The sequence below is a fragment of the Haliotis rubra genome, unplaced genomic scaffold, assembly GCF_003918875.1.
Source record: "Haliotis rubra isolate DU_JTF1 unplaced genomic scaffold, ASM391887v1 Scf48, whole genome shotgun sequence".
NCBI classification, from domain to species: domain Eukaryota; kingdom Metazoa; phylum Mollusca; class Gastropoda; order Lepetellida; family Haliotidae; genus Haliotis; species Haliotis rubra.
Genome location: NW_025767168.1, coordinates 3,136,950 through 3,148,203, shown reverse-complemented (window position 1 = coordinate 3,148,203; position 11,254 = coordinate 3,136,950). Strand labels below are relative to the sequence as shown.

The 11,254-nt window shown below is 40.5% G+C and overlaps 1 protein-coding gene across 1 annotated transcript; it reads right to left on the bottom strand.

Moving 5' to 3' along the window:
* Window positions 1-5,884: 5,884 nt before the first annotated feature.
* LOC124290994 (cytochrome P450 2C19-like) lies at window positions 5,885-6,631 on the bottom strand. Its single transcript, XM_046727855.1, has 2 exons — window positions 6,502-6,631; window positions 5,885-6,240 (listed from the first exon to the last, which is right to left on the bottom strand). The coding sequence occupies exons 1-2, from the start codon at window positions 6,629-6,631 to the stop codon at window positions 5,885-5,887; spliced, it is 486 nt and encodes a 161-aa protein (XP_046583811.1).
* Window positions 6,632-11,254: the final 4,623 nt, after the last annotated feature.

Below are 11,254 nucleotides of genomic sequence, written 5' to 3'. Positions count from 1 at the left end.
ATGAAACAATCTGTTCACCCAGAAGTATATACCTGAATGAATTCAGTGAGAAACCAACACATAACAATCAATATATTCTAAAATCATGTAGGTTGCAAAATGAATGTAAAGTTTACATTAGCAGTAAGCAAAACAGTGGCGGTACAAAATATTAGTCGGAACAATTACGATGGCACCATGAGATATAATGGTGGTGGTAATGTCAATAATATAAACGAAAGTAATCTTCATCAAGTTACAACATACTAACATTCTGTTTACTTTCTGTTTCCAATGAAACAAGTGCAATACTTGAATAAAACTTCTTTTAGTGATATATACATTATATTTGTGTTTTGTTCATCATCAAGAACATTTAAAACCTACACAATGACCATCCAGAAAAGTGGCACTCGATTTGCCACCGTAGTTATGGCAGGTGGCTTTAATTGTCGGAAAATGTGTGTTAGTGTGTTCCAAATACAACCGAACTACAAATGTATTGTCAGTCTATAATAAGTGTGTGTCATTGTCTTATTATTGAAGGGGCGTTGGTTTACCTAGTAGTTAAAGCATTGGCTCGTCACACAGATACCCGGGTTCTATTCCCAACGTGGTTATTATTTGCAAAGCCCTTTTTCTTGATTTTCCATCGTGCTATTACAGGGATATTGCAGCGACAAATCATACTCACTCACTCACTCTTTAGGTTTAACAGGTACTTTTAGTACACTTGAAGATTACTCATCAACTGTATCAAATGCTTCTTATTAGACGTTTTGAATTCCAGTGGTAAAAGTATACGTTGTGTTATAATGAAAGGACATGGCCACGTCTGATTCGTAGACAGGCTTCTTGGTTGGATCCGGCGATACTGCAGGGACTGTATGTTTGGCCATGTGAAAGTTTCCGGTTCAAGTTACAGAGGATATGCGAGTGAATGTACTCGTTCCGTCCGTACTCCGATACAAACACACGCGGTTCAAATAATACGAATGAACAACTGAACCACTGGCCACGTAGACAGGTTGTTTAGGCTGGATCCGGCGATACTGCTTGGACTGTATGTCCATGTTACCAAAGCTTATGCCATGATATGTCATGAACATAGCATATCTGCATGCACTTGATTCCAACAACACGTCAGTTGACGTTTCCAAATATTTTGTGAGGGACAAAAGCGTCACGAAATCACGTCATGAATGACTTATATCTTACTTTTTGCCATGTTTGGCCATGTGAAAGTTTCCGGTTCAATTCCCACATGCTGAGTTAGTGAATGAACACTCACATCCCTCGTGGCTCGGCATAGCTACAGAGTGAGTGGTATCTATCTTCTTACTTGTTTTGGAAATGTTCTGTGTGTGACCTTTTGTCTATTGTGGGGATCAATCAGAAAGCTGGTTATTTGTTGGGAGCGGCGTTAAACAACAATCAATACGACTTCAGACATCTATTAAGTAGAGAGGGAACATCAGGCCATCACTGAACATTATGTTATCACAGTTCTTATATCTTACTGGGGCGGCGGGGTAGCCTAGTGGTTAAAGCGTTCGTTCATCACGCCGAAGGCCCGGGTTCGATTTCCCACATGGGCACAATGTGTGAAGCCCATTTCATGTGTCCCCCGCCGTGATATTGCTGGAATATTGCTAAAAGCGGCGTAAGACTTAACTCAGTCGGATCTCATTTTCATCCGCATTATTTGCGAATAATGTATGACCCACTGCTGTCTAAAAGGGATCACATTGATGTATCTCAAATTAATTTTGCACTGAGTAATTATGTTAACAAGAACCTCTGTGTGAACAGTGTGTACATGAGAAACATCTTACTCAGTAATATCGAATCGTGTACAAAAATGATCCCTTCATTTTACACATAGTAACGATGATCTTTCTTACCGTTTTCGTAACGGGTGAAAATGAAATGTGCACACACACACACCCTCCCCTTTCTCAACAACCTGTATCCGCCCCTGATATATATAGTTGTGGCGATCATTAGCGACTTATCAGGGTCAGATGATCATGTCCATTGCGTGTATGTGAATCTCTCACTGACTTGCCTATATACTGTTTTCTAAGCAATGATTCCACCTCCGATGGTCCACTGTTATGTACTGGTAACGGTTCCTAATTACATGATATCCTTTACATGTGCCCATGATGTTTTAGTCCCGTGAACAACAGAGCCAATTCTGTACAGAGAGACAAACTGGGTGTTAGAATTGTAAGACTTTGGGGTAAGGAGATTCCAGATTGCCACACTAATTACACAGATTACTTCTCTCATACCCACAGCACAGCCTAGATGAATTGACCAGTTATATCCTTAGTTTAGATCGTTAATATATCAGACAATAGACCTCTGCAGTTTAGACCCGGTCTGCGACTGATACCCTCCAGTTATGTCTAAATAAACAGTTGCGAGCCGCCAGGTGGACTTGGTTGTTACCTAGACCGCCAAGTATAGTGTTATACTTACACTGTGTGTTTGTTAGCTTGTATTACTATTTGTGTTTATGTGTGTGTGTGTGTGTGTGTGTGTGTGTGTGTGTCTGTATCTCTCTCTCTCCCTCCCTTCCCTTCCGCCTTCATTTCTCTCTACCTCTCTCAGTGTGTGTATGCAAAGAAACTCTAAATGACATTTGACAAGAGTGATTGAGAGCAGCCAGTCTGGGAGAGCTGGCTGACTGAATTAGGTCAAAATGTTCCCGAGAGAAAAGGTCACTCACAGCACATTTCGATAACAAGAAAAAGATAGCAACGCTGAGTCACGAGAAATGTCAATGTTTCCATTGTTCATTCGTATTTTGCACCCTCCATTTTGCCTTTCACGTCAAGCAGGTAATCGAGCCTCGTTATACTCTCTTTTCTTCACCTCTGATATTTATACCACCGTATCATGGTGAGTTTGCGTTATTTACAAATGCCGACCGCTGTCAGTATACATTTGTGACACGAGATGCACACACGGGACCAAAACCGGATTTTGCAGCAATGAAACAAGACAAATTCAGTGAGGAATGCATGTTATGACTGGATTTGCACAATAAACTATGTTTCTCGATATTAACTCTCGGCGTTCTTTTATATAAAACTACACTTGGAGCATATACTAATGGTGTATTGCCGTACACACAAACACCTTCATCGTGTATACCATGATCAGATTTGCAGAAACTTCCTAGCATGAATTCAAAAGTTGAAACCTCAGTAAATACTTGATCATATAGAGTACAATGTCTTTCCAATACATTCCTTCTAATTGTTATAGGTGCTGAAATTTACGAATCCTTTCTAAGTTTAACAGGGTTTGAAATATGGACAATTTGTAAAATATCAAATGTTCTCATGAGTTGGTCTCATCAGTCCGAATGTGTAGGGCGTGTATTTGAATAGTTTATGTATTTGTGTTACTGGTACTAAAACGTTTCTACCATGTGAAAGTTTATTTTTCACATTGTTAAATGTTACATGTTCTGTTACCTTTGCTACCAAGGCTTATATGACTTCATTCAATGTATACCGCTAAGGCTCTGGCTGAGAGAAACAGTGTTATGCAAGTTGAGACGTTTCTATTAGGTCAGAAGCTTAATCAGTTCCCTTCAACCGGTTGTAAATTCTTCAGAATAATGTAAAACAGAAAATGAGATTCTAAATCTTTGAGCGTTTACTCCCATGTTATCATTCACAATGGGTTTTTACCTTCACTGAATTGTTACTCTTTTCTTGAGAACTAGCTATAGTTATCAGACTTCCATGTGACAAGCCGCTGTTTGGATTAGATCTCTGACTTTGTGTGTTGGGGATTAGCGTTCTCAATCTGAGAGTGTGGGTTTGAAATGCACAAAACAGTCGTGTCCTTTTAGTCCCCAATAAATGCTTTTTCAGTAAAGCAATACCTTATGTGGGCATATCGAAGACATTGAACAGAATCATCGTTATTCCAACATACGCTATGCATGTTCAATTAAGAATAAGAGAGAAAAACATGTTCTGTGATAAGTGAAGTTAGAATATAAACGAACGTCAGTCTCTATGCAAATGAACATAAAACATGTAGGAAAACATTAAAGTTAGACTTAATCAGCTGGACTCAATGTATTCGTATAACAAGTTTGAATATAGGATCCCAGGTGAGTTTGAAGGTGAATTAGGGAAGGACAAATGCATTCCAGTAACTTTGATCCAGCTGAAGGAACACATTTAAACAACACACATGATATTCTTATAGTGAGGAACAGCTTACGATTTGATTTGTAGGTTTCAAGTTTGTACGTGCCAGAAAGTTGCTATTCTGTAGAAACTCGAGAAAGGTCAATTAATGAAAACTATTAGATTTGTTAAAGTGCTCAGTGAAATATGAGGACTTATATTTACAAGTACATACATTCTCTACTCCCCTTATCTTCACAAAGCATGCATATTATTGTATCCTTCACGGTGACATACTTAATTCCAGCTGATTGTGAATGACTATGCCTTTCCAGTCCAAACACAAATTTAATCTATGATTTAATCTGTATCTTTTATATTGCTATCTGCATATGCTTAGATCAGGTGTGTTAGCTGATCAGCTGTTATTCCCAATGTCAATGTTTATCTTGATACAAGTGCCGATTCATCATTTGAAACTGTTACTCTTCGGGTTTGTACTGTATCATTTGGTTAATATACTTTCATTATGCAACTCGCTGAGTGTAATAAATATTATTTCTCAAACAATGGCCATCCCTTCAAATGTTCCTTCGTATGGCTTTGCACTTAAAAAGGGGAAACAATATGGACAATGCCCATTATTCCAGTCCGGGATGGCAGCGTTCCACTTGGAGGAACGAACTTGAACCTCTGAATCAAAGTGGTCAGAATCAGGAACTGTTCCATACGGACCAGTGATTGTCCAACACAAGCACGGCGTCCTGCCAAATAGATTAAACATAACAAACATTATTGCATGATCTACACAAATTACATATCCTTTTGTTTATCATAGTTATGGGTTTGGACAACACAATGTTTCTTATCTCTTTTATCCATCCTTCTGTTTTACCTCTCAGGCCAGCCGACTTCTTGTTGGTCTATAACCAACTATTGAACTAACATCGGGGATAGCTCCATGCAAGGTTTAGAGGAACAACCCATCCCTATCTGGGCCCACCACGGAGAAGCGTATATCACCAAACTGTTATTGTTATGTTTTACATATCAAAATTAGGTGCAGCAGAGAGTGAGGTTGTTGTCCCGGCACAGTCAACATGCTAAGGCTCATCATTATCAATGAAGCACTCAACCTGGTAAGACTCATCATTAGCACAGGTACCCTTGTCCCCTCTATACACCTGCACACAGTCACACACAAGAAGGTTCGAGAGATCAGGAGGTCCCAATCCAAGGCCACAGAGAACAATGAGGAACCTGACAACAGTGTACTTCGGATGCAAGTGAGATATTTCAAAAGGCAAAGTCCGCATATCCATCATGCTTTTCCTGAATCATGCCAAACATGTTGCTATCAAAATGGACAATCAGTATCAGTAGTAGTTTCAACAACGATAAAAACAGAAAGGTGACGTCATCACTCATCAGTCAAACGGTCTTACCTATACCAAAATATAGCTCACCATAACTCCAAATAGCCCTGTCCCTCTACCCAACGAAAGAACATTCTGGAGAATATGTGGACTCCCTAAGACACCCCAAGAGTGTCAGAAGGGCTATGCTCTGGAGAACCCGGGCACTGTCCTGATTTTCGTCAAGAGATCAGGAGGTGCAAAACCAAGGGCATCGAGAACAATGGGGAGCTTGCCAACAGTGTACTAGCGATGTTAGCGACACATTTCAAAAGCAAGGTCCACATATATTTATCATACTTTTCCTGAGTTTTGTCAATCATGTTGCTATCAAAACGCAGTCTGATCGTGAAGCACTGAGTTTAACACGGGAATGATAGTGACACCCTCAGGGAACGTGTAGCCCATGAACTGGACGTCGCAGGGGACTGTATATGGCATTCCTGTCTGGACCGCATCTGTGTGTCTCAATACTTCTGAATACATAGCCTCAACGTAAGGAAGGTTGGGCTTGTCCATCATCGTTGGTCTTCTCTCCAGTCCGATGTGTTCTTTGATCTCCTGGAAACACTTCTCCTGGACTTCCGGGTAGTGGAGTAGATATAGAAGTGACCACTTGAGGTTGTTGCCGATATCAATTGCTCCCGCCATAAAGATATCGGTCATAGTCATCTGTAGGTGACTTTCTAAACAGAAATGACAATGTTTCCGGGGGATCCTTTAGACAGTGCAACATTTGTAAATTGCACGACAAACGATTTTGTGACCTTCATTACTTCACTTAACTCTTAGTATGAAGGTACAAATAGGAGACTGTTTAAAATTAATAATGATTTTAGGTTAAAAGCCTTCTCTACACTAAAACGAAGTGTGTTTGCTATTTGCATACAAATCAGTCAGTTATCAAACAAATCAAACACCCTCTCATTATGTGTAATTGCCTTTACCATCAAACGCCTTGTCCTCCTGCTTGCTGCGTCGCACCTCTTTGAGGAAAGCTGTGGTAAAATCTTCAACGTTGTCTGCATCATAGTTGTTGACACGTTCCTTAACGTTTCGGGCTAGCTCTTTCCTCATAACCTCTATGTTTCTAACAAGATGTTTATAATTAAAGAAATCTCATGGTAGCAATCTCACAAATGGAAACAGATCGACCATGTTTGAATTTCCTATGTCACTAAAAGTCTTTTCTACTGCGTCTGTCAACTTATTGAACCGTGGGTCATTGTATTCATAATGACGCTTACATGTAGCCCATGTTGTTTACAATCAAACTCCTTTGAACCCTCGTCTTCGAAAGCTTTCAAAAGTAGATACAACTCTTGCTGTATTTTCTCGTGTTTAAACTTGCCATCCCCAATTCTCTGAGAGTGGTGACAGTGAACTTTCTTATGTCTTTCCATGTTGCGCCACCAGTGTTCAATATTCCTTAAACATAAATCACATTATATATGGTAATTGTTGACATCGTCATGGAATAAAAAACGTGTATTTCTGTGTTAGAAATTTATTGTATATATCAAGGGCATACTTGACTTTACATAATACAGTTGTAATATACAGCCCTAATTATCTTTTCTCGCATTTGGCCTCGGGTTAATTCCGGTGTTTTCCATTCGACGAGTTTTCCCCGTCGGTATATAGGCAGTGAGTTTCATTGCATTTATCCTCAGTCTTTGGATTGTGAGACGTAATACCGTTTGAATAACATTAAAAACTACTCGATGTTGTGTACATTGTAATCCATATCCTTTTACCTGATAGAACTTATATTTAACTGTCGTTTCGTCAGAGCTATTGCTTCGGCAATGTTATCCATGGAGGCGGCCATATTTGATGATGACGTCATGAGTTTATGTGTACACAGTTCGTTGACAAAATTACTTTTGCAAATTCTGTATTTTAAGCGTCAAAGACATTTCCACAATTATAATGAGTCCTGTGACGCTCTACATTTATTATTTATGCACCAATAATAAATTAATATGTTTTGCTTGTTGATTGTAAACAAATTACGTCATGAGGATTGTGACGTAGTTCTGGTCAGTTGTCAGTTGACAGTTGACAGTTGACAGTTCTAGACTGATTGTGGTGGATGCGAGTCGCAGATTTTCCATATATATTTTCACCGGTATCTACCGAGAACACCACAATATTATGTAAGTATAATATATCCAAGCTTTGCTTGAGACAGTACTTACTTAATCAGAAGTTTGTTCTGATTTAAATAATATTTGACATTATTGACTGTGATAAATTTATGTGTAATAAATCCTTGTTCATTGTTTCAACTTCATGTTGTCAAGTTATTTCTTTTTATTGGTAGAAACTGTAATTAACAGGGTAAAAGTGAGAGTGGACCACAGAACAGACATGCTACTTAAATAAAATATATTTTTCTCGTTTTACCCCCATTGAACCGTTACAGTTTTATGGTGGCAGCGGTGGGATCCTTTCTTGTGGATCAAAGAAATATTTAGTAAATAACTTGAATAAAACATAAGTTAGTTGGTAACTTTATATTATAACTTTAAGTAAAATTTTCCCATTACATAAAAATGGAGTTTCACAGTCAGAATAACCCTGATCTAAGGAGAGTAAACTCTGTGGAGGGTTCGGCAGGTAATTTGCGTTCTCGCCAAATGCACAGCTTTCCAGAGTTACACTCTGTGACAAATACTTCTCCAGATAATGCCTATAGGGCTGAGTCTGAGAATGTTGCTGGTACTATACCGCCTCAGCTTTCACCAGTTGATGTACTTAGTTCAAACACATTCATTCATTCCCCAGTGAATAATGGTTTGCATCCTGAGCTCAATTCTCAAGACAATTCTATGCATGCTACACCTTCGTACAATCCGCCACGCCCAGTGGTGAGTTCAGATCCAAATCTTGTGGGTCTGGTGTCACAGTTGTCCAGCTGTGTTCTCAGTTTGTCTCAGAGAATAGATTCAATGGATAGAGGTACCTCAAGGGGAGATACTTCCATTGGTAGAATTTCTCTGCAGTTGCCCAAGTTCAATGGAACTGGTGATTATCGGGTTTTCGAAGCCCAGTTTAGCAATATTGCTAATCAGTCCCGTTGGAACAATGCCCAGGCTGCTCAGATGTTGGGATGTGCTCTGGAGGGAGCAGCACAACGTTTCTATGCAGGTTTACCTGTAAGAGAGCGTTTAGACTGTCATTGGCTGTCTGATCAGTTAAGAAGACGGTATGGTACTTGTATCCCTGATGTCAAACGGGAGGAGCTCATGATGAGAACCCGTAAACCTAGTGAGACTATTGCTGAGTTATGTGATGATATCTGGCATTTGGCTTTGGGAGCCTATCCAGATCTACCTTTTGAGATGCAAGAAAGGTTTGCCTTAGATGCACTTAAAAGAGCAGTCGATAAAGACTTAAGACTTAGATTCCTTGATAGATGTGTCTGTACTCTTCAAGATGCTATCGAGGTTGCAGAACTTTACGAATCTGTTGTTGGAAAACCAGGTTCAAAGAAATCTGTGAGATCTGTCAGTCCTCATCCTTCTCGAGGGAAGAGAGTTCAGTTTGAGTCGGAAGGTTCTTCTGTGGATAAAAAAAATCGATTCTCTTACTGACCAGTTATCAAGCCTCCAGAAGACTGTGGAAAAACTTGCTGCCGTACAGTTTCACTCTTCTCGTTCCCCGTAAGCGACCTGAAGGAGGAAGACAAAACTACAATCGCAATAAGGACAGACAAAATCAGTCTCAGTCCCCATGGAAGAAAGACAATTCCGGTCGGCGGAGTGAATCTCGCTCGCCAAGTACGAGCAGGAGAGATAAAGATGCCTGTTTCCAGTGTAAACAGACAGGTCACTGGGCTTCTGAGTGTCCTCTGAATTCCCAGATGAATGGTTGTCAGGGAAACGGTTACCCACTGGCCCGGAATTAGGTCGGATGCCAGTGGAGAATGTACCAGTTAAGGAGACCTCAAAGCCTAAATCAGCTAAATCCAGTGGTCAGGTGGAAATTTGGATTAGTGTGGTTTCCAGTAAAGGGGAGGCAATTCCCGATAATCCTCTACACAATCCACCTGACCCAGTTGCTGTTAAAGCAGATTTCCAAGCTTGCTTTAAAATAGGTGATAAGGGCCAATTTGTTAATTTAAGGATAGGTCATACTTATTTCACCTTACTTGTTGACACTGGTAGCCAAGTGTCTCTGTTGTCTCATGCTGCAAGCAAGCGCTTGTCCTCCTCTATAGCTATTAATCCTATTGACATGATGCTTGAGGCTGTGAATGGAAGTTTGTTCCAGGCTTTTGGAATTTTCCAAGCATCTGTCTTTCTGGGAGATGATTTAAGCCCTAGTAAGGAAGAGTTCATCATTGCAGAGGTAGATAACTCTCATGAGTGCGATGGCATTATTGGAATAGATGTGTTAGAAAGACTTGAGGGTGTGATCGACATCGCTGGGTCGAGGATCCAGTTGCGCGGCAGATGGTTGCCAATGGTTGGCACAGAGACCACTGTCATGGTTGCTGATGATGTCCCACTGCCACGCCAGTCTGTATCCTATGTCCAAGTTAGCTTGCCTGAGAGTCAGAGAGATCAGTCCTCTATCCTCATAGAACCCTGCAAAGACATGTTATGTGCACATGGGTTAGTTATGGGCAATTCAGTAGTTACTAATTAAAGTAAAGTGGCTACAGTCAAAGTGATCAATGTTCTAGACAAAGAATATATCCTAGCTAAAGGTAGAATCCTGGGACAGTGTGAGAATGTAAACTTAGTTTCAAATAAACTGGCTAAGAGAGTCTCACGTGTCAGAGTTAACAATGCTAAGGTACCTGATCATTTAGCAGATTTGTTTGACCGAAGCAAGGTTAATTTGGACGCAAGCCAACAAGAAAAAGCTTCGAGATTTCCTATACAATTATAGAGATAGTTTTGCTAAGAACGATGATGATCTTGGATGTACCAACTTAGTTAAACACCGCATTGACACGGGTGATGTGAGACCAGTCAAGCAAGCCCCTCGCCGTCAGACCCTTGCTAAGCAAGAGGCGGAGGAGAAAGAAGTCAATCGAATGTTGGAGCAAGGTTTCATACAAGCATCGAGTAGTCCCTGGGCTTCCCCAACAGTTCTTGTTCAGCGCAAGGATGGTCGTTGGAGATACTGTTGCGATTTTCGTGTTTTAAACGAGCGCACTAGAAAGGGCTCATATCCTTTGCCTCGTATCGATGACTGTATCGATAGCCTAGGGGGTGCAAGGATGTACAGTACCATGGATTTACAAGCCGGCTACTGGCAAGTCGAGATGGATCCACGTGAAAACAGAAAACAGCTTTTACAACACGTTTCGGCTTGTTCGAATGGAATGTTATGCCATTTGGTCTCTGCAACGCTCCTTCCACGTTCGAAAGGCTCATGGAGATGATTCTCAGAGGTCTCCAGTGGAACGAATGTCTCTGATTCCTGGATGACATAATAGTGTTTGGGCGATTTTTGATCAAGTAATGATCCGCCTGAAAACAGTCTTGGATCGCCTATCTTTAGCAGGCCTTAAATTAAAGCCGAGAAGAAGTGCCATCTCTTCAAGGAGAGAGTGGACTTTCTGGGTCATGTCATTTCGGCTGACGGTGTACACACACCCAGCCAGAGAAAATTGAAACCGTCAGATCCGGGCCAACTCCCAAATCTAGAAAACAGATCCAACAATTTCTGGGACTAGCCAAC

Bases quoted from the DNA above. Each gene is read 5' to 3' on its own strand.
- LOC124290994 (XM_046727855.1), bottom strand. From the start codon at position 6,631: ATGAGGAAAGAGCTAGCCCGAAACGTTAAGGAACGTGTCAACAACTAT. The intron at 6,241-6,501 runs GTAAAGGCAATT...ATTTCTGTTTAG, and splicing joins GGAGGACAAGGCGTTTGATG to AAAGTCACCTACAGATGACT.